Here is a 27,526-nt window from a genome sequence, read left to right on the forward strand (position 1 = left end):
TTACCACACTGCATCCGTGCATGCGCCTCCCAATCACAGCTACAGTATTATCACACTGCATCTGTGCATGCGCCCCCCAATCACAGCTGCAGTATTATCACACTGCATCCGTGCATGCGCCCCCCCAATCACAGCTACAGTATCATCACACTGCATCCGTGCATGCGCCTCCCAATCACAGCTACAGTATTATCACACTGCATCCGTGCATGTGCCCCCCAATCACAGCTACAGTATTACCACACTGCATCCGTGCATGCGCCTCCCAATCACAGCTACAGTATTATCACACTGCATCCGTGCATGCGCCCCCCCCCCCATCACAGCTGCAGTATTATCACACTGCATCCGTGCATGCGCCCCCAATCACAGCTACAGTATTATCACACTGCATCCGTGCATGTGCCCCCCAATCACAGCTACAGTATTACCACACTGCATCCGTGCATGCGCCCCCCATTCACAGCTACAGTATTACCACACTGCATCCGTGCATGCGCCCCCCCCCCAATCACAGCTACAGTATCATCACACTGCATCCGTGCATGCGCCTCCCAATCACAGCTACAGTATTATCACACTGCATCCGTGCATGTGCCCCCCAATCACAGCTACAGTATTACCACACTGCATCCGTGCATGCGCCTCCCAATCACAGCTACAGTATTATCACACTGCATCTGTGCATGCGCCCCCCAATCACAGCTGCAGTATTATCACACTGCATCCGTGCATGCGCCCCCCAATCACAGCTACAGTATTATCACACTGCATCCGTGCATGTGCCCCCCAATCACAGCTACAGTATTACCACACTGCATCCGTGCATGCGCCTCCCAATCACAGCTACAGTATTATCACACTGCATCTGTGCATGCGCCCCCCAATCACAGCTGCAGTATTATCACACTGCATCCGTGCATGCGCCCCCCCAATCACAGCTACAGTATCATCACACTGCATCCGTGCATGTGCCTCCCAATCACAGCTACAGTATTATCACACTGCATCCGTGCATGTGCCCCCCAATCACAGCTACAGTATTACCACACTGCATCCGTGCATGCGCCTCCCAATCACAGCTACAGTATTATCACACTGCATCTGTGCATGCGCCCCCCAATCACAGCTACAGTATTACCACACTGCATCCGTGCATGCGCCCCCCAATCACAGCTACAGTATTATCACACTGCATCCGTGCATGCGCCCCCCAATCACAGCTACAGTATTACCACACTGCATCCGTGCATGCGCCCCCCCCCCAATCACAGCTGCAGTATTATCACACTGCATCCGTGCATGCGCCCCCATCACAGCTGCAGTATTATCACACTGCATAGGGGCGCACAGCCAGACTGCGCATCCCCAGTGGAGTTTCCCCGGGGCATTCAGTGAATGTACCGGGCCATATTGTTGAACAGAGGAGAATGGTGATCAAGCAGGACTGCAGGGTGCTGGAGAAAGCTGCAGCGAAGTATAAATCCTGATACATTATCACAGGTACACTTAAGTCACCAGAGATGCGGTTTAACATTGTAAGTGGGGGGGGGGGGGGTGAGAATAATGCTTGAATAACCTGCAGGTTGATTTGTACACTTGGCCTGGAGAGCGAGTTTAGTATGAAGTGTGACCCGAGTCTTCTCTTCTCTCTGCTTAGAATGATCTGGATGATCCAGAGCGGGGAATGATCTTTGTCTGCTCAGCTACGCACAAAACCAAATCCATGTTCTTTTTCCTGGCTCAGACGGAGCAGGGCGACATATTTAAGATCACGCTGGAGACTGATGAGGATATGGTGAGGATTTGCTTTCAGGCAGATTGTACGCTGGTGTTTACTTTCCTTCATTGCTCACTTGTTGTGTTTGTCTCTTCTCTCTTTTCTCTCTTTTTAGGTTACAGAAATCCGTCTGAAATACTTTGACACTGTTCCAGTGGCGGCCGCCATGTGCGTCCTAAAGACCGGCTTTCTTTTTGTGGCTTCAGAGTTTGGCAACCAGTAAGTTATACTTCCTTCACAATCTCAATCTCGGCAATAAGTGATCTGTGCTCCTCCTCCCTGACAGCCCTAGTATGGTGATGTGTGTGCAGAGTGTATGGAAGCCTGTGCAGTACAGAGGCCATTGCAGGGTAATAAGTGATCTGTGCTGCTCCTCCCTGACAGCCCTAGTATGGTGATGTGTGTGCAGAGTGTATGGAAGCCTGTGCAGTACAGAGGCCATTGCAGGGCAATAAGTGATCTGTGCTGCTCCTCCCTGACAGCCCTAGTATGGTGATGTGTGTGCAGAGTGTATGGAAGCCTGTGCAGTACAGAGGCCATTGCAGGGTAATAAGTGATCTGTGCTGCTCCTCCCTGACAGCCCTAGTATGGTGATGTGTGTGCAGAGTGTATGGAAGCCTGCACAGTACAGAGGCCATTGCAGGGCAATAAGTGATCTGTGCTCCTCCTCCCTGACAGCCCTAGTATGGTGATGTGTGTGCAGAGTGTATGGAAGCCTGTGCAGTACAGAGGCCATTGCAGGGCAATAAGTGATCTGTGCTCCTCCCTGACAGCCCTAGTATGGTGATGTGTGTGCAGAGTGTATGGAAGCCTGTGCAGTACAGAGGCCATTGCAGGGTAATAAGTGATCTGTGCTGCTCCTCCCTGACAGCCCTAGTATGGTGATGTGTGTGCAGAGTGTATGGAAGCCTGCACAGTACAGAGGCCATTGCAGGGCAATAAGTGATCTGTGCTGCTCCTCCCTGACAGCCCTAGTATGGTGATGTGTGTGCAGAGTGTATGGAAGCCTGTGCAGTACAGAGGCCATTGCAGGGCAATAAGTGATCTGTGCTCCTCCCTGACAGCCCTAGTATGGTGATGTGTGTGCAGAGTGTATGGAAGCCTGCGCAGTACAGAGGCCATTGCAGGGCAATAAGTGATCTGTGCTCCTCCTCCCTGACAGCCCTAGTATGGTGATGTGTGTGCAGAGTGTATGGAAGCCTGTGCAGTACAGAGGCCATTGCAGGGTAATAAGTGATCTGTGCTCCTCCTCCCTGACAGCCCTAGTATGGTGATGTGTGCAGAGTGTATGGAAGCCTGTGCAGTACAGAGGCCATTGCAGGGTAATAAGTGATCTGTGCTCCTCCTCCCTGACAGCCCTAGTATGGTGATGTGTGTGCAGAGTGTATGGAAGCCTGCGCAGTACAGAGGCCATTGCAGGGCAATAAGTGATCTGTGCTCCTCCTCCCTGACAGCCCTAGTATGGTGATGTGTGTGCAGAGTGTATGGAAGCCTGTGCAGTACAGAGGCCATTGCAGGGTAATAAGTGATCTGTGCTCCTCCTCCCTGACAGCCCTAGTATGGTGATGTGTGCAGAGTGTATGGAAGCCTGTGCAGTACAGAGGCCATTGCAGGGTAATAAGTGATCTGTGCTCCTCCTCCCTGACAGCCCTAGTATGGTGATGTGTGTGCAGAGTGTATGGAAGCCTGCGCAGTACAGAGGCCATTGCAGGGCAATAAGTGATCTGTGCTGCTCCTCCCTGACAGCCCTAGTATGGTGATGTGTGTGCAGAGTGTATGGAAGCCTGTGCAGTACAGAGGCCATTGCAGGGTAATAAGTGATCTGTGCTCCTCCTCCCTGACAGCCCTAGTATGGTGATGTGTGTGCAGAGTGTATGGAAGCCTGCGCAATACAGAGGCCATTGCAGGGTAATAAGTGATCTGTGCTCCTCCTCCCTGACAGCCCTAGTATGGTGATGTGTGTGCAGAGTGTATGGAAGCCTGTGCAGTACAGAGGCCATTGCAGGGTAATAAGTGATCTTACATAGTTACATAGTTATTTTGGCTGAAAAAAGACATACGTCCATCGAGTTCAACCAGTACAAAGTACAACTCCAGCCCGTCCCCCACATACCCCTGTTGATCCAGAGGAAGGCGAAAAAAAACCCCACCAGGCATGGTCCAATTAGCCCCAAATGGGAAAAATTCCTTCCTGACCCCAGATGGCAATCAGATAAAATCCCTGGATCAACATCATTAGGCATAACCTAGTAATTGTAGCCATGGATGTCTTTCAACGCAAGGAAAGCATCTAAGCCCCCTTTAAATGCAGGTATAGAGTTTGCCATAACGACTTCCTGTGGCAATGCATTCCACATCTTAACCACTCTTACTGTAAAGAACCCTTTCCTAAATAAATGGCTAAAACGTTTTTCCTCCATGCGCAGCTCATGTCCTCTAGTCCTTTGAGAAGGCCTAGGGACAAAAAGCTCATCCGCCAAGCTATTATATTGCCCTCTAATGTATTTATACATGTTAATTAGATCTCCTCTAAGGCGTCTTTTCTCTAGACTAAATAAACCCAGTTTATCTAACCTTTCTTGGTAAGCGAGACCTTCCATCCCACGTATCAATTTTGTAGCTCGTCTCTGCACCTGCTCTAAAACTGCAATATCTTTTTTGTAATGTGGTGCCCAGAACTGAATTCCATATTCCAGATGTGGCCTTACTAGAGAGTTAAACAGGGGCAATATTATGCTAGCATCTCGAGTTATTATTTCCCTTTTAATGCATCCCAAAATTTTGTTCGCTTTAGCTGCAGCGGCTTGGCATTGAGTACGATTATTTAACTTGTTGTCGATGAGTACTCCTAAGTCCTTCTCCAAGTTTGATGTTCCCAACTGTATCCCATTTATTTTGTATGGTGCTAGACCATTGGTACGACCAAAATGCATGACTTTACATTTGTCAACATTGAATTTCATCTGTGCTCCCTGACAGCCCTAGTATGGTGATGTGTGTGCAGAGTGTATGGAAGCCTGTGCAGTACAGAGGCCATTGCAGGGTAATAAGTGATCTGTGCTCCCTGACAGCCCTAGTATGGTGATGTGTGTGCAGAGTGTATGGAAGCCTGTGCAGTACAGGGGCCATTGCAGGGTAATAAGTGATCTGTGCTCCTTCCTGACAGCCCTAGTATGGTGATGTGTGCAGAGTGTATGGAAGCCTGCGCAGTACAGAGGCCATTGCAGGGCAATAAGTGATCTGTGCTCCTCCTCCCTGACAGCCCTAGTATGGTGATGTGTGTGCAGAGTGTATGGAAGCCTGTGCAGTACAGAGGCCATTGCAGGGTAATAAGTGATCTGTGCTGCTCCTCCCTGACAGCCCTAGTATGGTGATGTGTGTGCAGAGTGTATGGAAGCCTGTGCAGTACAGAGGCCATTGCAGGGTAATAAGTGATCTGTGCTCCTCCTCCCTGAAAGCCCTAGTATGGTGATGTGTGTGCAGAGTGTATGGAAGCCTGTGCAGTACAGGGGCCATTGCAGGGTAATAAGTGATCTGTGCTCCTTCCTGACAGCCCTAGTATGGTGATGTGTGCAGAGTGTATGGAAGCCTGCGCAGTACAGAGGCCATTGCAGGGCAATAAGTGATCTGTGCTCCTCCTCCCTGACAGCCCTAGTATGGTGATGTGTGTGCAGAGTGTATGGAAGCCTGTGCAGTACAGAGGCCATTGCAGGGTAATAAGTGATCTGTGCTGCTCCTCCCTGACAGCCCTAGTATGGTGTTGTGTGTGCAGAGTGTATGGAAGCCTGTGCAGTACAGAGGCCATTGCAGGGCAATAAGTGATCTGTGCTACTCCTCCCTGACAGCCCTAGTATGGTGATGTGTGTGCAGAGTGTATGGAAGCCTGTGCAGTACAGAGGCCATTGCAGGGCAATAAGTGATCTGTGCTGCTCCTCCCTGACAGCCCTAGTATGGTGATGTGTGTGCAGAGTGTATGGAAGCCTGCGCAGTACATGGGGCCATTGCAGGGTAATAAGTGATCTGTGCTCCTCCTCCCTGACAGCCCTAGTGTGGTGATGTGTGTGCAGAGTGTATGGAAGCCTGCGCAGTACATGGGGCCATTGCAGGGTAATAAGTGATCTGTGCTCCTCCTCCCTGACAGCCCTAGTGTGGTGATGTGTATGGAAGCCTGTGCAGTACAGAGGCCATTGCAGGGCAATAAGTGATCTGTGCTCCTCCTCCCTGACAGCCCTAGTGTGGTGATGTGTATGGAAGCCTGTGCAGTACAGAGGCCATTGCAGGGTAATAAGTGATCTGTGCTCCTCCTCCCTGACAGCCCTAGTATGGTGATGTGTATGCAGAGTGTATGGAAGCCTGCGCAGTACAGAGGCCATTGCAGGGCAATAACTGATCTGTGCTCCTCCTCCCTGACAGCCCTAGTATGGTGATGTGTGTGCAGAGTGTATGGAAGCCTGTGCAGTACAGAGGCCATTGCAGGGTAATAAGTGATCTGTGCTGCTCCTCCCTGAAAGCCCTAGTATGGTGATGTGTGTGCAGAGTGTATGGAAGCCTGCGCAGTACAGAGGCCATTGCAGGGTAATAAGTGATCTGTGCTGCTCCTCCCTGACAGCCCTAGTATGGTGATGCGTGTGCAGAGTGTATGGAAGCCTGCGCAGTACAGAGGCCATTGCAGGGTAATAAGTGATCTGTGCTCCTCCTCCCTGACAGCCCTAGTATGGTGATGTGTATGCAGAGTGTATGGAAGCCTGTGCAGTACAGAGGCCATTGCAGGGTAATAAGTGATCTGTGCTGCTCCTCCCTGACAGCCCTAGTATGGTGATGTGTGTGCAGAGTGTATGGAAGCCTGTGCAGTACAGAGGCCATTGCAGGGTAATAAGTGATCTGTGCTCCTCCTCCCTGACAGCCCTAGTATGGTGATGTGTGTGCAGAGTGTATGGAAGCCTGTGCAGTACAGAGGCCATTGCAGGGTAATAAGTGATCTGTGCTGCTCCTCCCTGACAGCCCTAGTATGGTGATGTGTGTGCAGAGTGTATGGAAGCCTGCGCAGTACAGAGGCCATTGCAGGGCAATAAGTGATCTGTGCTCCTCCTCCCTGACAGCCCTAGTATGGTGATGTGTGTGCAGAGTGTATGGAAGCCTGTGCAGTACAGAGGCCATTGCAGGGTAATAAGTGATCTGTGCTGCTCCTCCCTGACAGCCCTAGTATGGTGATGTGTGTGCAGAGTGTATGGAAGCCTGTGCAGTACAGAGGCCATTGCAGGGTAATAAGTGATCTGTGCTGCTCCTCCCTGACAGCCCTAGTATGGTGATGTGTGTGCAGAGTGTATGGAAGCCTGCGCAGTACAGAGGCCATTGCAGGGCAATAAGTGATCTGTGCTCCTCCTCCCTGACAGCCCTAGTATGGTGATTTGTGTGCAGAGTGTATGGAAGCCTGTGCAGTACAGGGGCCATTGCAGGGTAATAAGTGATCTGTGCTCCTCCTCCCTGACAGCCCTAGTATGGTGATGTGTGTGCAGAGTGTATGGAAGCCTGTGCAGTACAGAGGCCATTGCAGGGCAATAAGTGATCTGTGCTCCTCCTCCCTGACAGCCCTAGTATGGTGATGTGTGTGCAGAGTGTATGGAAGCCTGTGCAGTACAGAGGCCATTGCAGGGTAATAAGTGATCTGTGCTCCTCCCTGACAGCCCTAGTATGGTGATGTGTGCAGAGTGTATGGAAGCCTGTGCAGTACAGAGGCCATTGCAGGGTAATAAGTGATCTGTGCTGCTCCTCCCTGACAGCCCTAGTATGGTGATGTGTGTGCAGAGTGTATGGAAGCCTGCGCAGTACAGAGGCCATTGCAGGGCAATAAGTGATCTGTGCTCCTCCTCCCTGACAGCCCTAGTATGGTGATGTGTGTGCAGAGTGTATGGAAGCCTGTGCAGTACAGGGGCCATTGCAGGGTAATAAGTGATCTGTGCTCCTCCTCCCTGACAGCCCTAGTATGGTGATGTGTGTGCAGAGTGTATGGAAGCCTGCGCAGTACAGAGGCCATTGCAGGGCAATAAGTGATCTGTGCTCCTCCCTGACAGCCCTAGTATGGTGATGTGTGTGCAGAGTGTATGGAAGCCTGTGCAGTACAGAGGCCATTGCAGGGTAATAAGTGATCTGTGCTGATCCTCCCTGACAGCCCTAGTATGGTGATGTGTGCAGAGTGTATGGAAGCCTGTGCAGTACAGAGGCCATTGCAGGGCAATAAGTGATCTGTGCTCCTCCCTGACAGCCCTAGTATGGTGATGTGTGTGCAGAGTGTATGGAAGCCTGTGCAGTACAGAGGCCATTGCAGGGCAATAAGTGATCTGTGCTCTTCCCTGACAGCCCTAGTATGGTGATGTGTATGCAGAGTGTATGGAAGCCTGCGCAGTACAGAGGCCATTGCAGGGTAATAAGTGATCTGTGCTCCTCCTCCCTGACAGCCCTAGTATGGTGATGTGTGTGCAGAGTGTATGGAAGCCTGTGCAGTACAGAGGCCATTGCAGGGTAATAAGTGATCTGTGCTCCCTGACAGCCCTAGTATGGTGATGTGTGTGCAGAGTGTATGGAAGCCTGTGCAGTACAGAGGCCATTGCAGGGCAATAAGTGATCTGTGCTCCTCCCTGACAGCCCTAGTATGGTGATGTGTGTGCAGAGTGTATGGAAGCCTGCGCAGTACAGAGGCCATTGCAGGGCAATAAGTGATCTGTGCTCCTCCTCCCTGACAGCCCTAGTATGGTGATGTGTGTGCAGAGTGTATGGAAGCCTGTGCAGTACAGAGGCCATTGCAGGGTAATAAGTGATCTGTGCTCCTCCTCCCTGACAGCCCTAGTATGGTGATGTGTGTATGCAGAGTGTATGGAAGCCTGCGCAGTACAGAGGCCATTGCAGGGTAATAAGTGATCTGTGCTTCTCCTCCCTGACAGCCCTAGTATGGTGATGTGTGTATGCAGAGTGTATGGAAGCCTGCGCAGTACAGAGGCCATTGCAGGGTAATAAGTGATCTGTGCTGCTCCTCCCTGACAGCCCTAGTATGGTGATGTGTGTGCAGAGTGTATGGAAGCCTGTGCAGTACAGAGGCCATTGCAGGGTAATAAGTGATCTGTGCTCCTCCCCCCTGACAGCCCTAGTATGGTGATGTGTGTGCAGAGTGTATGGAAGCCTGTGCAGTACAGAGGCCATTGCAGGGCAATAAGTGATCTGTGCTCCTCCTCCCTGACAGCCCTAGTATGGTGATGTGTGTGCAGAGTGTATGGAAGCCTGTGCAGTACAGAGGCCATTGCAGGGCAATAAGTGATCTGTGCTGCTCCTCCCTGACAGCCCTAGTATGGTGATGTGTGTGCAAAGTGTATGGAAGCCTGCGCAGTACAGAGGCCATTGCAGGGCAATAACTGATCTGTGCTCCTCCTCCCTGACAGCCCTAGTATGGTGATGTGTGTGCAGAGTGTATGGAAGCCTGCGCAGTACATGGGGCCATTGCAGGGTAATAAGTGATCTGTGCTCCTCCTCCCTGACAGCCCTAGTGTGGTGATGTGTATGGAAGCCTGTGCAGTACAGAGGCCATTGCAGGGCAATAAGTGATCTGTGCTCCTCCTCCCTGACAGCCCTAGTGTGGTGATGTGTATGGAAGCCTGTGCAGTACAGAGGCCATTGCAGGGTAATAAGTGATCTGTGCTCCTCCTCCCTGACAGCCCTAGTATGGTGATGTGTATGCAGAGTGTATGGAAGCCTGCGCAGTACAGAGGCCATTGCAGGGCAATAACTGATCTGTGCTCCTCCTCCCTGACAGCCCTAGTATGGTGATGTGTGTGCAGAGTGTATGGAAGCCTGTGCAGTACAGAGGCCATTGCAGGGTAATAAGTGATCTGTGCTGCTCCTCCCTGAAAGCCCTAGTATGGTGATGTGTGTGCAGAGTGTATGGAAGCCTGCGCAGTACAGAGGCCATTGCAGGGTAATAAGTGATCTGTGCTGCTCCTCCCTGACAGCCCTAGTATGGTGATGTGTATGCAGAGTGTATGGAAGCCTGTGCAGTACAGAGGCCATTGCAGGGCAATAAGTGATCTGTGCTCCTCCCTGACAGCCCTAGTATGGTGATGTGTGTGCAGAGTGTATGGAAGCCTGTACAGTACAGAGGCCATTGCAGGGCAATAAGTGATCTGTGCTCCTCCTCCCTGACAGCCCTAGTATGGTGATGTGTGTGCAGAGTGTATGGAAGCCTGCGCAGTACTGAGGCCATTGCAGGGCAATAAGTGATCTGTGCTCCTCCTCCCTGACAGCCCTAGTATGGTGATGTGTGTGCAGAGTGTATGGAAGCCTGCGCAGTACAGAGGCCATTGCATGGCAATAAGTGATCTGTGCTCCTCCTCCCTGACAGCCCTAGTATGGTGATGTGTGTGCAGAGTGTATGGAAGCCTGTGCAGTACAGAGGCCATTGCAGGGTAATAAGTGATCTGTGCTCCTCCTCCCTGACAGCCCTAGTGTGGTGATGTGTATGGAAGCCTGTGCAGTACAGAGGCCATTGCAGGGTAATAAGTGATCTGTGCTCCTCCTCCCTGACAGCCCTAGTATGGTGATGTGTATGGAAGCCTGTGCAGTACAGAGGCCATTGCAGGGCAATAAGTGATCTGTGCTCCTCCTCCCTGACAGCCCTAGTATGGTGATGTGTGTGCAGAGTGTATGGAAGCCTGTACAGTACAGAGGCCATTGCAGGGTAATAAGTGATCTGTGCTCCTCCTCCCTGACAGCCCTAGTATGGTGATGTGTGTGCAGAGTGTATGGAAGCCTGTGCAGTACAGAGGCCATTGCAGGGCAATAAGTGATCTGTGCTCCTCCCTGACAGCCCTAGTATGGTGATGTGTGTGCAGAGTGCACGGAAGCCTAATTACTGCAGGCACATGAGTGAGTCCAAAGCCTGACACTGCCTGCCTTTTTATAAGGGGGGTGGGGCTCCAGGAGGGAGTGTAGCCTAATTGGCCTGCACGCCGTGTGACTGCCTGCCCCATGACTAATGGCCCATACTCACGGACTACAATTGTCGCCTCAACACGCGGCGCGCACGTGTTGCGGCGACAGCTCGCCCGTGAGTATGCGCCGTCGCACGGGCGCGCACCCCGAACTGTCGCCCGTCGCTGATGTCGCCGGGCGATTGAAAGTTTCAATCGCCTGGCGACAGTCGCCGCCGCAACTGTCGCTAGTCCGCGTGAGTACGCGGACTAGCGACAGCAACCCCCATTGAGGTAGACGGAGCTTCCGGCGGGGGGAGGAGGAACGTCGGCGACGGCTTTCGTCGCACCGCTGGTCCCTCTTCCGCGTGTGTACGCGGAGGGACCTGGCGAGGAGCTGTCGCCCACACGCTCACGTGTGCTGGCGACAGGCCACTTTTGCTGCCCGTGAGTATGGGCCATAAGTCGCTTCCCACACAGCATCTCTGCCTGCAGGCCGCTTGCCATCTCCCCCACCACCAACAGGATCCAGGACTCCACGCGGATTCCTGAATTTTTAAGGCCGCTATAATAATTTTTCTGGTGCGTGTACATGCCTGCCTAATTTTTCTGGCTGCACTGCGGCTGCAATAACAAAACAAAAGGCATGTACATGTGTCAATTCCCCTTCGTGATCATTACCTTGCAGCGGTGAAGGGGCTTGCGTATCACAATGAAGCAATGACCGCCGGCTATTTGAGTGTCTCGGGTGGGGGTGGCACACAAAAGATAATAAGGTCGTTGTTTCATTGTGGTCAGACCAAATTTGATCAGCTGGACAGTCACTGTTGTTCTATCATTGAGCTACCACAGCCCGGCGACCATATGGGCTTGAACACCACCACGGCCTGCACTCTGGCCATGTTGCGCACCAGTCCAGCACGGCCGTCACTACGCAAACAGCTGTTTGCGGTGCATTACACAGTGAGTTTGGTGTGTCAGTGTGAAGCAGTACTCTAATTACACTCCCTGATTGATGTATACACATGCAAGATGTTTGAAAGCACTTTAGGCCTGCAATTTAGCATTCAATGTGATTTCTGCCCTTAAACGCTGCTTTGCGTCCAATCTAGATTTTTCCCCGGGACTTTTGGCGTGTATCCCACTCCGCCATGCCCCCCTCCAGGTATTAGACCCCTTGAAACATCTTTTCCATCACTTTTGTGGCCAGCATACATTTTTCTAGTTTTCAAAGTTCGCCTCCCCATTGAAGTCTATTGCGGTTCGCGAAAGGCGAACTTTCGCGGAAGTTCACAAACCGAAAAGCAGAGGTCCGGGCCTTCTCTATTGCTGATCCTCTGCCTCTAATACTTTCAGCCATAGCCCCTGAACAAGCATGCAGCAGATCAGGTGTTCCTGACCATATTGTCAGATCTGACAGGATTAGCTGCATGCCTGTTTCTCTTGCGTGATTCAGCCACTACTGCAGCCAAATGGATCAGCAGGGCTGCCAGGCAACTAGTATTGTTTAACAGATAATAAATATGGCAGCCTCCATATCACTCTCACTTCAGGTTCACTTTCAAATACAGGTTGTGGTTTTAAAACTGCAACTGTGACATATGCCAATGTTATAAAAAAAAGAAAAGAAAAGCTATATAACTGAAAATGAGACTCTTTTCTTTGCTACGAATTCTCTATGAATGATCCGTACTACACAATTTATTATATACGGTCTGTAGGATTTATTCTTATGGCGAAGGTAGACGGTACAGTAAGCCAAGACTGGGGAGTTAAAGCACCTCTGAACTGAGCAGGATTTAACCACTTGCCGACCGCCTACTTCATATTGGCGGCGGCAAAGTGGCAGCCCCAGGACCACGTAACGCAGATTGGCGTCAGGTCCTGGGGCACTCTCTGGCCGGGGATCGCGCGCTGGGATGCGCGCGCATCCACCGGCAATAGGCTCCGCCCACCCGCGACGTCAACCCGCCGGCCAATCGGAAGCGCCGGCGGGTTGTTAACCCGACGATCCCCGGATAGGAAGCGTATAATACGCTTTGTAATGTTTACAAAGTGTATTATACAGGCTGCCTCCTGCCATGGTGGTCCCAGTGTCTGAGGGACCACCAGGGCAGGCTGCAGCCACCCTAGTCTGCACCCAAACACATTGATCTGCCCCCTGATCGCCCACAGTACCCCTCAGACCCCCCCCTGCCCACCCCCCAGACCACCATTTGCACACAATCACCCCCCTAATCACCCATCAATCACTCCCTGTCACTATCTGTCAACGCTATTTTTTTTTTTTAGTCCCTAAACTGCCCCCTGCTCCCTCCTGATCACCCCCCCAGACCCCCCCCCCCCCCCCCCCCTGTGTACTGTATGCATCTATCCCCCCTGATCACCTGTCAATCACCCGTCAATCACCCCCTGTCACTGCCACCCATCAATCAGCCCCTAACCTGCCCCTTGCGGGCAATCTGATCACCCACCCACACCAATAGATCGCCCGCAGATCCGACATCAGATCACCTCCCAAATCCATCGTTTACATCTATTCTCTCCTCTAAACACCCACTAATTACCCATCAATCACCCCCTATCACCACCTGTCACTGTTACCCAGCAGATTAGACCCTAATCTGCCCCTTGCGGGCACCCAATCACCCGCCCACACCTCAGAACGCCCTCAGACCCCAGCCCTGATCACCTCGCTAGTGCAGTGCTTGCATCTATTTCCCCCCTCTAATCACACCTTGAGACACCCATAAATCACCTCCTGTCACCCCCTAGCACACCTACCCATCAGATCAGGCCCTAATTTGCCCCGTGCGGGCTCCTGATCACTCGGCCAAACCCTCAGATCCCCCTCAGACCCCCTTCCGATCACCTCCCCAGTGCATTGATTGCATCTATTTTCCCCTCTAACCGCCCCCTGAGACACCCATCAATCACCTCCTGTCACCCCCCTAGCACTCCTATCCATCAGATCAGGCCCAATTCATCCTGTCATCTAAGAGGCCACCCTGCTTATGACCGTTTCCACAAAATTTGCCCCCTCATAGACCACCTGTCATCAAAATTTGCAGACGCTTATACCCCTGAACAGTCATTTTGAGAAATTTGGTTTCCAGACTACTCACAGTTTTGGGCCCGTAAAATGCCAGGGCAGTATAGGAACCCCACAAGTGACCCCATTTTAGAAAGAAGACACCCCAAGGTATTCTGTTAGGTGTATGATGAGTTCATAGAAGATTTTATTTTTTGTCAAAAGTTAGCGGAAATTGGATTTTTATTGTTTTTTTCACAAAGTGTCATTTTTCACTAACTTGTGACAAAAAATAAAATCTTCTATGAGCTCACCATACCCCTAACGGAATACTTTGGGGTGTCGTCTTTCTAAAATGGGGTCACTTGTGGGGTTCCTATACTGCCCTGGCATTTTAGGGGCCCTAAACCGTGGGGAGTAGTCTAGAAAACAAATACCTCAAAATGACCTGTGAATAGGACGTTGGGCCCCTTAGCGCACCTAGGCTGCAAAAAAGTGTCACACATGTAGTATCGCCATACTCAGGAGAAGTAGTATAATGTGTTTTGTGGTGTATTTTTACACATACCAATGCTGGGTGGGAGAAATCTCTCTGTAAATGGACAATTGTGTGTAAAAAAAATCAAAAATGTGTCATTTACAGAGATATTTCTCCCACCCAGCATGGTTATATGTAAAAATACACCACAAAACACATTATACTACTTCTTCTGAGTACGGCGATACCACATGTGTGACACTTTTTTGCAGCCTAACTGTGCTAAGGGGCCCAAAGTCCAATGAGTACCTTTAGGATTTCACAGGTCATTTTGAGACATTTGGGTTCAAGACTACTCCTCACGGTTTAGGGCCCCTAAAATGCCAGGGCAGTATTGGAACCCCACAAATGACCCCATTCTAGAAATAAGACACTCCAAGGTATTCCGTTAGGAGTATGGTGAGTTCATAGAAGATTTTATTTTTTGTCACAAGTTAGCGGAAATTGATATGTATTGTTTTTGTTTTTTTCACAAAGTGTCATTTTCCGCTAACTTGTGACAAAAAAAAAATCTTCTATGAACTCACCATACCCCTAACGGAATACCTTGGGGTGTCTTCTTTCTAAAATGGGGTCACTTGTGGGGTTCCTATACTGCCCTGGCATTTTAGGGGTCCTAAACCGTGAGGAGTAGTCTAGAATCCAAATGCCTCAAAATGACCTGTGAATAGGACGTTAGGCCCCTTAGCGCACCTAGGTTGCAAAAAAAGTGTCACATGTGGTATTGCCGTACTCAGAAGAAGTAGTATAATGTGTTTTGAGGTGTATTTTTATACATACCCATGCTGGGTGGGAGAAATCTCTCTTTAAATGGACAATTGTGTGTAAAAAAAAAATCAAATAATTGTCATTTACAGAGATATTTCTCCCACCTAGCATCTGTATGTGTAAAAATACACCCCAAAACACATTATACTACTTCTCCTGAGTACGGCGGTACCACGTGTGGCACTTTTTTGCACCCTAAGTGCGCTAAGGGGCCCAAAGTCCAATGAGTACCTTTAGGATTTCACAGGTCATTTTGCGACATTTGGTTTCAAGACTACTCCTCACGGTTTAGGGCCCCTAAAATGCCAGGGCAGTATAGGAACCCCACAAATGACCCCATTTTAGAAAGAAGACACCCCAAGGTATTCCGTTAGGAGTATGGTGAGTTCATAGAAGATTTTATTTTTGTCACAAGTTAGCGGAAAATGACACTTTGTGAAAAAAAACAATTAAAATCAATTTCCGCTAACTTGTGAAAAAAAAAAAAAATCTTCTATGAACTCACCATCCTTCTAATGGAATACCTTGGGGTGTCTTCTTTCTAAAATGGGGTAATTTGTGGGATTCCTATACTGTCCTGGCATTTTAGGGGCCCTAAACCGTGAGGAGCAGTCTTGAAACGAAATTTCTCAAAATGACCTGTGAAATCCTAAAGGTACTCATTGGACTTTGGGCCCCTTAGCGCAGTTAGGGTGCAAAAAAGTGCCACACATGTGGTATCGCCGTACTCAGGAGAAGTAGTATAATGTGTTTTGGGGTGTATTTTTCCACATACCCATGCTGAGTGGGAGAAATATCTCTATAAATTGACAATTGTGTGTAAAAAAAAATAAAACAATTATCATTTACGGAGATATTTCTCCCACCCAGCATGGGTATGTGTAAAAATACACCCCAAAACACATTATACTACTTCACCTGAGTACGGCAATACCACATGTGTGGCACTTTTTTGCAGCCTAACTGCGCTAAGGGGCCCAAAGTCCAATGAGCATCTTTAGGCTTTACAGGGGTGCTTACAATTAGGCACCCCCCAAAATGCCAGGACAGTGAACACACCCCACAAATGACCCCATTTTGGAAAGTAGACACTTCAAGGTATTCAGAGAGTAGCATAGTGAGTCCGTGGCAGATTTCATTTTTTTTTGTCGCAAGTTAGAAGAAATGGAAACTTTTTTTTTTTTTTTTTGTTACAAAGTGTCATTTTCCGCTAACTTGTGACAAAAAATAAAATCTTCTATGAACTCACCATGCCTCTCACTGAATACTTTGGGATGTCTTCTTTCCAAAATGGGGTCATTTGGGGGGGATTTGTACTATCCTGGAATTTTAGCCCCTCATGAAACCTGACAGGTGCGCAGAAAAGTCAGAGATGCTTGAAAATGGGAAAATTCACTTTTGGCACCATAGTTTGTAAACGCTATAACTTTTACCCAATCCAATAAATATAGGCTGAATGGTTTTTTTTTTATCAAAGACATGTAGCAGAATAACTTTCGCGCTCAAATGTATAGGAAATTTTACTTTATTTGAAAAATGTCAGCACAGAAAGTTAAAAAAGTCATTTTTTTGACAAAATTCATGTCTTTTTTGATGAATATAATAAAAAGTAAAACTCGCAGCAGCAATCAAATAGCACCAAAAGAAAGCTGTATTAGTGACAAGAAAAGGAGGGAAAATTCATTTAGGTGGTAGGTTGTATGACTGAGCAATAAACCGTGAAAGCTGCAGTGGTCCGAATGGGAAAAAAAGGCTCTGGTCCTTAAGGGGTTTTATGACTGCAGTCCTTAAGTGGTTAAGGGGCCCATACACTCAGATTTTTGGCCGATTGATCAACCAAATTCGATTGGCCGATTGCAAATCGATTGGCCAGTCGACTGATTTGCGGCCGATTTTGATCGATTTCAATCAGTCTGGTAGGCTGGAAAATCTAGGTGGATCTGTTGAGATCATTTTGCATTGGACCTAATGGAAATCTGATGGCAAAAAAAATGCCATCAGATGAATTTTCAATAGATTTCAAACTGAAATCTATTGGAAATCTGTTACTAGTAAAAAATGTTCCCAAACCCATCAGATGAGAAATCTATCTGCTGCTAATCTAACGCATGTATGGCCACCTTTTAGAGACTTTATTTCCTTTCAAATAATGCAGATTGCCTGGCTGTCCTGCTAATCCACTGCCTCTAATATCTTCAGCCATACACCCTTGATAAGCATGCAGATCAGGTGCTCTGAATGGATTCGCCGCATGCATGATTCCGACACTACTGCAGGACTGCCAGACAGCTAGTATTATTTAATAGGAAATAAATATGGCAGCCACCATAATCACAGTTCAGGTGACCTTTAAAGCCAATGGGTACCGGATTAAAAAAGAAAAAGTCAGATACTCACCTGAGGAGAGGGAAGGCTCGGTCCTAATGAGCCTTCCCTCTCCTCTCCCGGTGCCCTCGATGCTGCGCTGGCTCCCCCGTTCGTGTCCGCCGCCGCAGGGACTTCGGAGGTCTTCGGGAGCACTCGGGCTTCCGAAGACGGGCCGCTCCATACTACGTACGCGCGATTGCGTCATAGAGGGCGCTCGCGCATGCGTAGTATGGAGCAGCCGCGTCATCGGGAGCCCGAGTACTCCTGAAGGCTTCCGAAACCTCCCTTCGGCATGCGGAAGTGGCAGTATTTGACCGAACTGGTCGAATACTGCTACGGGGGATCCTGCGCGGGACCGGGCACCGGGAGAGGAGAGGGAAGGCTCATTAGGACTGAGCCTTCCCTCTCCTTAGGTGAGTATCTGACTTTTTCTTTTTTAATCCGGTAAACATTCACTTTAAGCTGACCAATGGCAGATTAACCACATTCAATGGTTTAACACTTGCTTTGCCATGGTAAAGTGTGTGACGCTAAGGGTTGACAGGAGTTGCGGTAGTAGCAGTGTAAATGCTGTGTGCTGCCTGTGCGCGGTTCCTTTACCATACATTGTGTCAGGCCCCTGGTGCCTAAAGGACTGCTGCCATACCCCACCCCAGGCATTTTATTCCTGTGTTATTTAGATTGACTGCCTGTTTTTGTGATGGTCTTCTCTTTAGTTACCTGTATCAGATTGCCCACCTGGGTGACGATGATGAGGAGCCGGAGTTCTCCTCAGCGATGCCCTTAGAAGAGGGGGACACTTTCTTCTTCCAGCCTCGTCCTCTGAAGAACTTGGTGCTGGTTGATGAGCAGGACAGCCTGTCGCCCATCATGTGCTGCCAGGTATGTTGGTCACACGGGGGGACTAGATCTGCTGAGTGATGGCTTCTTACTGATGTCACTTGTCTTTGTTCCTCAGATTGCTGACTTGGCCAATGAAGACACTCCTCAGCTTTACGTGGCTTGTGGCCGTGGTCCACGCTCTTCTCTCCGGGTCTTGAGACATGGGCTGGAGGTGAGGACTGAGCTGTGCTGAAGACTTCATGGCTCTGAATGAGACACTGCTCTCTGTAAGGCCTGGTGCACACCGAGCTTCCGCCTGTGAGATCGCTTGGCTAATGTATCTCAATGGGCTGGTGCACACCGGCGGTTTGAGGTTTTTAGCAAACTGCAAATGTGGCTTCTGCTACACTTTTGGGGTTTTCAGAAGCGTTTCTGCCTCAGTGTAAAGTATAGCAAAAGCTCAAACCGCTGTGGAAAACGCCAGATCAGAGCGGCTTTCCAGGCGTTTTTGTTACAGAAGCTGTTCAGTAACAGCTTTACTGTAACAATATATGACATCTGCTACACAAAAACGCTCCAAAAACTGCTAGGCATGTTTAGAAAACCTCTCTAAACATGCCTAGAATCGCTCTGAAATCTGCTTCAAAAACCTCTAGCGTTTTGCGGATCTGCTCGAGGTTTTGGTGTGCACTGGGTCTGATAGATGCTTGTAGGTTATACCTGAATGCACTTATTGTCAGCATGCATGTCTGTTTCCTGAGTAGTATTGAATTCAGCATATAATAGAAGTCCCGGATGCTCCCGCACTTCACCCTTCAGCTCTGAACCTGCAGACTTGCTTCACTGAGTTTTCATGTGACTCGGGCTTCCCCTCCCAGCTGTGGAAAGAGGAAGCATCGGAATCATGTGACGCACAAGTAGGTTGATTAATTACCTGCGTGTCACATGATGCCGGTGCTTCCGCTGTCTGCTTATTTATGTGTTTCATGTGCCAAATGCCAGTGCATTCGATTTGCCCAGTTCTAAACTGGCATTATTGGTGAGCATTGCCACCCACCCCTGTACCAGTGCAAGAAAGGGCACACAGCTACCACCCTCCCCTGCACCAGTGCAAGGATGGGCACACTGTTACCACCCACCCCTGCACCAGTGCAAGGATGGGCACACGGCTACCACCCTCCCCTGCACCAGTGCAAGGATGGGCACACGGCTACCACCCTCCCCTGTACCAGTGCAAAAAAAGGGCACACAGCTACCACCCTCCCCTGCACCAGTGCAAGAAAGGGCACACAGCTACCACCCTCCCCTGCACCAGTGCAAGGATGGGCACACAGCTACCACCCTCCCCTGCACCAGTGCAAGGATGGGCACACGGCTACCACCCTCCCCTGTACCAGTGCAAGGTTGGGCACACTGTTGTCACCCACCCCTGTACCAGTGCAAGGATGGGCACACGGCTACCACTCTCCCCTGCACCAGTGCAAGGATGGGCACACTGTTACCACCCACCCCTGTACCAATGCAAGGATGGGCACACTGTTACCACCCTCCCCTGTACCAGTGCAAGGATGGGCACATGGTTGTCACCCACCCCTGTACCAGTGCAAGGATGGGCACACTGTTGCCACCCATCCCTGTACCAGTGCAAGGATGGGCACACTGTTATATTGATGAGTTTCTTTGCCATGTGGTGCACTGATCAGTCACACTGCAGAGTTGGGAGCGCAGTCTGCAAAACATTTGTTGCAGGTAATTCTGCATTTGTTTATGGAAACACTAACCCCTCCCCATCAGTGCCCAGCTGTGTTTCTACACATGCATTATAAACGTTCTGACAGGTCCACATATCGTCGACGGCTCCCATATTTCTAGTCTCAGTATTGTTTCCTCTATCTGCCTGGGTAACATGATGAGTTTTCATGTCTCTTCTCTGACTCCTTCCATGGAGAGACTATCACACTCTGACCCCACTTTCATTCCTGCTGATGATCACTGGGATCCCTCTGCTCTCTGCTAACCCTTTCCTCCCTTCCAGGTCTCTGAAATGGCCGTCTCAGAGCTGCCCGGTAACCCCAACGCTGTATGGACTGTGAGACGTCATATAGAAGGTATGCAGCCCGGAGCTCAGGGGATCAGTGGGTGGAGGTGTCGCTGCTTTGTAAGGCCTCTTATTAGTATGCTGGCTTTAGTAGAGCATAATTTGTAGATTTTGTGAAATGATCTGTGTTGTGTTTTATGCGGCGGGGATTTGTATTGATGTTGGTCCCCCGCAGTGGTCCTGGTCCCCGCAGTCAGTAAGGTATGCAAGTTATATTGTAGGAATGTTATTCCCACACTGGGGCACTAGCCATAGTCCTAAAGCCGAGCATGGGGCATTTAAAGAGACACTGAAGCGGGGGAAAAACTATGATATAGTGAATTGGTTGTGTACTATGAATAATTACTAGAAGATTAGCAGCAAAGAAAATATTCTCATACTTTTATTTTCAGGTATATAGTGTTTTTTCTAACATTGCATCATTCTATAATATGTGCACATTACACAACACTCAGCATTCAAAATGATTCTTTCAGAGCAGTCTGTGAAGTAATGACCTCTCCTCTAGCAGAGGAAAAGTAAATAGTCCAGGAACAGTTGAGATAATAAAGCTGGCCATACACTGGCCCGATTTGCGCCCGTTTCGACAGCAGATTCGATCACTGGGATCGAATCTGCTGCCAATCGTTCACGCTACACGCCGAATTTCGATCCATTCCGTCCAATCCCGTCGATCGCGCCGTGCGGAAAATAACCGTCGATCGCCCGCGGGTAAAGAGCGCATCGCTAGCGGCGTTCGAGTGCCCGACGCAATAGAGCCGCATACATTACCTGCTCCGCCGGCACGACTCCCGGGTCTCCGCTCTTCTTCTCCGCTCTGGTCTGCTCTGGTCTGCGGCATGCTTCCCTTCTTCCTGTCCCGGCAGGAAGTTTAAACAGTAGAGGGCGCTCTACTGTTTAAACTTCCCCCAGACAGGAAGAAGTAAAGCATGCTGGACCTGGAGACCAGAGCGGAGACGGAGAAGAAGAGCGGAAACCCGGGAGTCGCGCCGGCGGAGCAGGTAATGTATGCGGCGGGGGGGGGGGGGGGGGAGCGGCGGCAGCACCACCACAGATTGTGAACGGTTTCAGGCTGAAATCGGTTCACAATCTGTTTGCAGTAAAGGCAGCCATACGATCCCTCTCTGATCAGATTCGAACAGATAGGGATCTGTCTGTTGGTCGAATCTGATGGCAAATCGACCAGTGTATGGCTACCTTAAAAGTCAGATAACAGCCCTTTCCACGACTAACTTAGTCGGAGAGCTTAATGGCTTGTTTGCATAGTGATAACAACTGGAGTTTCTCAACTCTTCCTGTACTGGAAACAATTACACTGATGTATCTGATCTTAATGTTTTATTTCTTAGCTGTGCTACACATACAAATCATAATATCATCATTTTTTTTTTCCGCTTCAGTGTCTCTTTAAAGGGAACCCAAACCAAATGAAAAATGAGTTTCCCTTACCTGAGACTTTTACCAGCCCCCTGCAGCCATCCTGTGCGCTATAATGGGGGTCAACATGTATCTTTGTATGTGTTGACTCCTGCTATAGCGTCCTGTAACCGTGGTAACGCGAGCAATGATATGCGTGGTGGCCCGCTGACTCCGAGTCAAGAAATGAAACTAGCTGGTGGCGGGGGACCAGAGGATCCAGGAGTGACGTTGAGGGAACAGGGATGGCTGCAGGGGGGCTGGTAGACACCCCAGGTAAGTTAAACTCATATTCATTGTTTAGGTTCTCTTTAAAGGGTACCAGAGATGTACCCTAGCTGAAAAAATGAAAAAGCTTTGAAACATACCTCGAGCTTCCTCCAGCCCCATACGCGCTGATCGATCGCACGGTGCCATCCGCCGCTGCCCACAACTACGAGAACCGGCTCCCGTCACTGACGTCATAGCAGCCAGCTGCCCTCTACGTATCTCTCCAGCGCCTGCTGCAGAGATACGCAAACTGCGCACTTCCCTTACGCTTACACTGGCTCCAACTGACGCAACAGCGGGGAGCCGATTCTCGTAGCTGCGGGCAGCGGAGTAGGGCGGCGTGGGTGTGATCCGTGCTGATGGGGCTGGAGGAAGCCCCAGGTATGTATAAAATCTTTATTTTTTCAGCTCTGGTTCCCTTTAAAGTGAACCCGAAGCGGATTACTACAAAATAAATAAGATAATTACCTAAGGAGGCATACATACATCCATGTAGTATGAGAGCTTACCTACACAATGGCTATCATTCATAAAGGTGCAGTCGGTAGTGTGGGAAAACACCGTTCTTCTCCGCAAGCGGTACTTAAGACTTCTGGGTGGTCATTCATAAAGAAGTTGCCTGTTGCGGTAGAAGTGCGGAGGTTTTCTGGAGGAAGCTGGCGGTAGCGTGGCGGAAGACATGCGGAAACATAAAAGCTGCCCGATTCCCTCCGTGCGCTCCTCTGTCTGATGCTGCTTGGGAGGTCCGTCCCATTCATTTACACGTATTCCGCCCGCCTATCGCTACTGTCCAGCAAGCGGTATTTTCCTTCTGCATACCGCTTGCTCTAATCTTTATGAATGGACGTGTTTGTAACTTTTTCTAGATAAATCTAGAAAAACTCCGCACAAGGCGGAAATGTATCGCTCTTCACGGGAATGTCAGCTTTTCATGCGGAAAGAGCCTTTATGAATGGGGATTTTGCAGAGTGGTCGGTAAAGTCACCGGTATTAAGCATTTCCGCATGCGGAAATGCTTTATGAATGATAGCCAATCTCTTCAAAGTAGTCAGGTCTGTAGGCCCTCGTTCTACATGGGGGTAGTGATATTGGCCAGGGATTGGCCAATCAAAATTGGATGTATAAGCAGCTAAAGAGAGAAGTCTCTGGATCCTGTCTGGGGACCCTCTTTAAAGTGAAGCTTAACCACTTAACGACCGCCTAACGCCGATAGGCGTCGGCGGGTCGTTAGTGGTATAGCATGGAAACGGCCGCTCGATCGAGCGGCCTTTCCATGCCAGTTCACGGAGACTGTCTCCGCCGTGACGTAGATCGGCGATCCCCGGCCTCTGATTGGCCGGGGATCGCCGGCATCTGATAGGCAGAAGCCTGTCCTATCCGGCGCAGGACGGAACTCCGTCCTGCGCCGCTCACAGGGTAAGGGAGAGGGAGGGAAAGCCGGGGAGGGCGGAAAGCGCTGCGGAGGGGGGCTTTGAAGAGCCCCCCCCCCCCCGGAAAGTGCGGGTAGCCGGCGGCGATCAGACCCCCCCCAGCAGGACATCCCCCTAGTGGGGAAAAAAGGGGGGGAAGTCTGATCGCCCTGGCTATTTCCTGATCGGTGCTGCGGGCTGGAGAGTCCACGCAGCACCGATCAGAAGAAACTACCCTGGTCCTTAAGTGGTTAAGCCAGGGAAAAAAAATGATTTACTCACCTGGGGCTTCTACCAGCCCCCTGCAGCAGTCCTGTGTCCTCGCAGCCACTCACTAATCCTCTGGTCCCCCGCTGCCAGCTAGTTCTGCTTCTACCAGCCCCCTGCAGCAGTCCTGTGCCCTCGCAGCCGCTCACTAATCCTCTGGTCCCCCGCTGCCAGCTAGTTTCATTTTTGCCGACAGGCCCGCCAGGACTGGCCACGCGTAGCTTTTTCCGCATTCCCGACTGTAATTAGCGCTATTGCGGGCCGCAACGCGTACAAAAATGTGTTGCTGCATATCTATGCGTGCGGCCCGCAATAGCGCTAATTACAGTCGGGAATGCGGAAAAAGCTACGCGTGGCCAGTCCTGGCGGGCCTGTCGGCAAAAATGAAACTAGCTGGCAGCGGGGGACCAGAGGATTAGTGAGTGACTGCGAGGGCACAGGACTGCTGCAGGGGGCTGGTAGAAGCCCCAGGTGAGTAAAACTTTTTTTTTTTTTTCTTTTTTTTCTGGCTTAAGGTTCATTTTAGAGACACTGAAGCGAAAAAAAATTATATTATGATTTGTATGTGTAGTACAGCTCAGAAATAAAACATTAAGATCAGATACATCAGTCTGATTGTTTCCAGTACAGGAAGAGTTGAGAAACTCCAGTTATCTCTATACAAAAAAGCCATTGAGCTCCACGACTTTCAAAGTGGTGGAGAGGGCTGTTTTCTGACTTTTATCTCAACTGTTAGTGAACAATTTTCTTTTTTTCTGCCAGAGGAGAGGTCATTAGTTCACAGACTGCTCTGAAAGAATCATTTAGAATGCTGAGTTGTGTAATCTGCACATATTATGGAATGATGCAATGTTAGAAAAAACACTACCTGAAAACAAAAATATGAGAATATTTTCTTTGCTGCTAATCTTCTAGTAATTATTCATATTACACAACCAATTCATTATATCATTATTTTTTTTCGCTTCAGTGTCTCTTTAAGGTAGAATAAACTACCAAAACTAAAATTTCTGTAACCTAAACATTTGAAAGCATTCCCAAGTATTACCTTTGTAAAATTATTTTATATATACAGTATATATTTAATCGTTTTGGCCCACCAACAGAGGAGAAAATGACGTTTCAACCGATCGTCACAATCTGATCAGACAGACGATTGTTTGGCAAATTGGATCATTAATGTACACATTAAAGAACATCTGTAAATTTAAAACGGCCCCTGTGGCGTACTTACCTTGGAAGGGGGAAGCCTCAGGATCCTATCTAGGCTTCCCCGGTCGTCGTCCTTCCCACGATGGCAGCACTGGGCCCCCCGAAACCACAGCCGACAAGGAAAGTCAGCTGGGGCGCAGTATCACCTGCAATATTCACCTTCCGGCTCCATCGCAGGCGCAGCTCCTCTATGGGCTCACACGAAAATAGCCGAGATGGATCAGGTCTGCTGTACTGTGCAGGCGACTTGCATCTGCGCACTAGAGGGGACCCGATGGGTCTCCCCTATATCCGCCCAAGCAGAGAGCTGCTACTGCGCTGGAGCCAGGAAGGTGAATATTGCAGGTGCTACTGCGCCCCAACTGACCTCGTCGGCTGTGGTTTCGGGGGCCCAGCGCTGCCACCGTGGGAAGGAGGTAAGTACACTCCAGGGGACGTTTTAAGTTTACAGGGTCTCTTTAAGTCTGGTTTGAAGCCCTTCTCCACCTTGTACCTGAAGCAATTTTAAAAGAATAAAAAGTTAACTTGCCTCAGTAGTGGTTATTCTCTGCATGATCCAAAGGATTCCAGGCAACACGCCCTGCGCTCCTGACTTGTGCACAAGTCCTGGTATGATGCAGTGCGCTCCTGACTTATGCACAAGTCCCGGTATGATGCAGTGCACTCCTGACTTATGCACAAGTCCCGGTATGATGCAGTGCGCTCCTGACTTATGCACAAGTCCCGGTATGACCGTGCTTGTGCACAGAGCAATGAGCCAGTTCATTTTACTAGGTATGGGGGGAAGGGGTTGGCCCAACAGGTGGCGTCACTCAGGCCGAGCAAAGAAGGATCATTCTGATGAGAGCAACAGGTGTATGACCGCCTTTAAGGGAGCCATACATCAGGCAAGTTGGCCGCCGTTCAACCATTCGATTATGCCGACTGACAATGCAACCAATGTGGGGCTGAAATCGAACACATTAGTCGATCGCACATGCTGCCAGATGTAGTGCCAACTTGCCCAATAGCATGCAATTTCGGCACAAACGACGAAACCGCTGCCGCTGTCCCCCCAGTGCAAGTTATACATTACCTGTCCGTGGCGTCCGCTGCCTCTGGTATTCCTCTGTTCTAGATATATACACACACACACACACACACACACCCCACGTGGCTGCCTAGTAAGAGTGTGTGTGTGTGTGTGTGTGTGTGTGTGTGTGTGTGTGTGTGTGTGTGTGTGTGTGTGTGTGTGTGTGTGTGTGTTGGCGTCAACTGTCGCACACGCCCCACATGGCTGCCTAGTAAGAGTGTGTGTGTGTGTGTGTGTGTGTGGCGTCAGATGTCGCACACGCCCCACGTGGCTGCCTAGTAAGAGTGTGTGTTTGGCGTCATATGTCACACACCCCACGTGGCTGCCTAGTAAGAGTGCGTGTGTGTGGCGTCATATGTCACACGCCCCACGTGGCTGCCTAGTAAGATGTCACACACGCCACGCAGCTGCCTACTAAGAGTGTGTGTGTTTGGCATCAGATGTCACACGCCCCACGCGGCTGCCTAGTAAGAGTGCGTGTGTGTGGCGCCCGACGTCACACACTCCCCACGTGGCTGCCTAGTAAGAGTGCGTGTGTGGCGCCCGACGTCATACATGCCCCACGTGGCTGCCTAGTAAGAGTGCGTGTGTGTGGCGTGGCGTCAGATGTCACACACGTGGCTGCCTAGTAAGAGCGCGTGTGTGTTTGGCGTCAGATGTTACACACGCCCCCACGTGGCTGCCTAGTAAGAGTGCGTGTGTGGCGCCCGACGTCATACATGCCCCACGTGGCTGCCTAGTAAGAGCGCGTGTGTGTTTGGCGTCAGATGTTACACACGCCCCACGTGGCTGCCTAGTAAGAGTGCGTGTGTGGCGCCCGACGTCATACATGCCCCACGTGGCTGCCTAGTAAGAGTGCGTGTGTGTGGCGTGGCGTCAGATGTCACACACGTGGCTGCCTAGTAAGAGCGCGTGTGTGTTTGGCGTCAGATGTTACACACGCCCCCACGTGGCTGCCTAGGAAGAGTGTGTGTGGCGTCAGATGTGACACATGCCCCACGTGGCTGCCTAGTAAGAGTGTGTGTGTGGCGTCAGATGCCACACACGTGGCTGCCTAGTAAGAGGTGGGTGTGTGTTTGGCGTCAGATGTCACACACGCCCCACGTGGCTGCCTAGTAGGAGTGCGTGTGTGTGGCGCCAGATGTCACACACGTCCCACGTGGCTGCCTAGTAAGAGTGCGTGTGTGTGGCATCAGATGTCACACACGCCCCACGTGGCTGCCTAGTAAGAGTGCGTGTGGCGCGTCAGATGTCACACACGCCCCACGTGGCTGCCTAGTAAGAGTGCGTGTGTGTGGCGTCAGATGTGACACATGCCCCACGTGGCTGCCTAGTAAGAGTGTGTGTGTGGCGTCAGATGCCACACACGTGGCTGCCTAGTAAGAGGTGGGTGTGTGTTTGGCGTCAGATGTCTCACACGCCCCACGTGGCTGCCTAGTAAGAGTGCGCGTGTGTGGCGCCAGATGTCACACACGTCCCACGTGGCTGCCTAGTAACAGTGCGTGTGTGTGTGGCATCAGAT

The 27,526-nt window shown here is 50.2% G+C and overlaps 1 protein-coding gene across 1 annotated transcript in view; it reads left to right on the top strand.

The window, feature by feature from the left end:
- SF3B3 (splicing factor 3b subunit 3) overlaps positions 1–27,526 on the top strand; it is a 122,359-nt gene that overhangs the window by 43,475 nt on the left and 51,358 nt on the right. Inside the window, exons 7-11 of the mRNA XM_068261446.1 lie at positions 1,661–1,798; positions 1,896–1,999; positions 18,155–18,320; positions 18,397–18,492; positions 20,296–20,368. Of these exons, the coding sequence (XP_068117547.1) occupies positions 1,661–1,798; positions 1,896–1,999; positions 18,155–18,320; positions 18,397–18,492; positions 20,296–20,368 (577 nt within the window). The remainder of the gene's footprint in view (positions 1–1,660; positions 1,799–1,895; positions 2,000–18,154; positions 18,321–18,396; positions 18,493–20,295; positions 20,369–27,526) is intronic.

This window comes from Hyperolius riggenbachi, chromosome 11 (assembly GCF_040937935.1).
Source record: "Hyperolius riggenbachi isolate aHypRig1 chromosome 11, aHypRig1.pri, whole genome shotgun sequence".
Lineage (NCBI taxonomy): Eukaryota > Metazoa > Chordata > Amphibia > Anura > Hyperoliidae > Hyperolius > Hyperolius riggenbachi.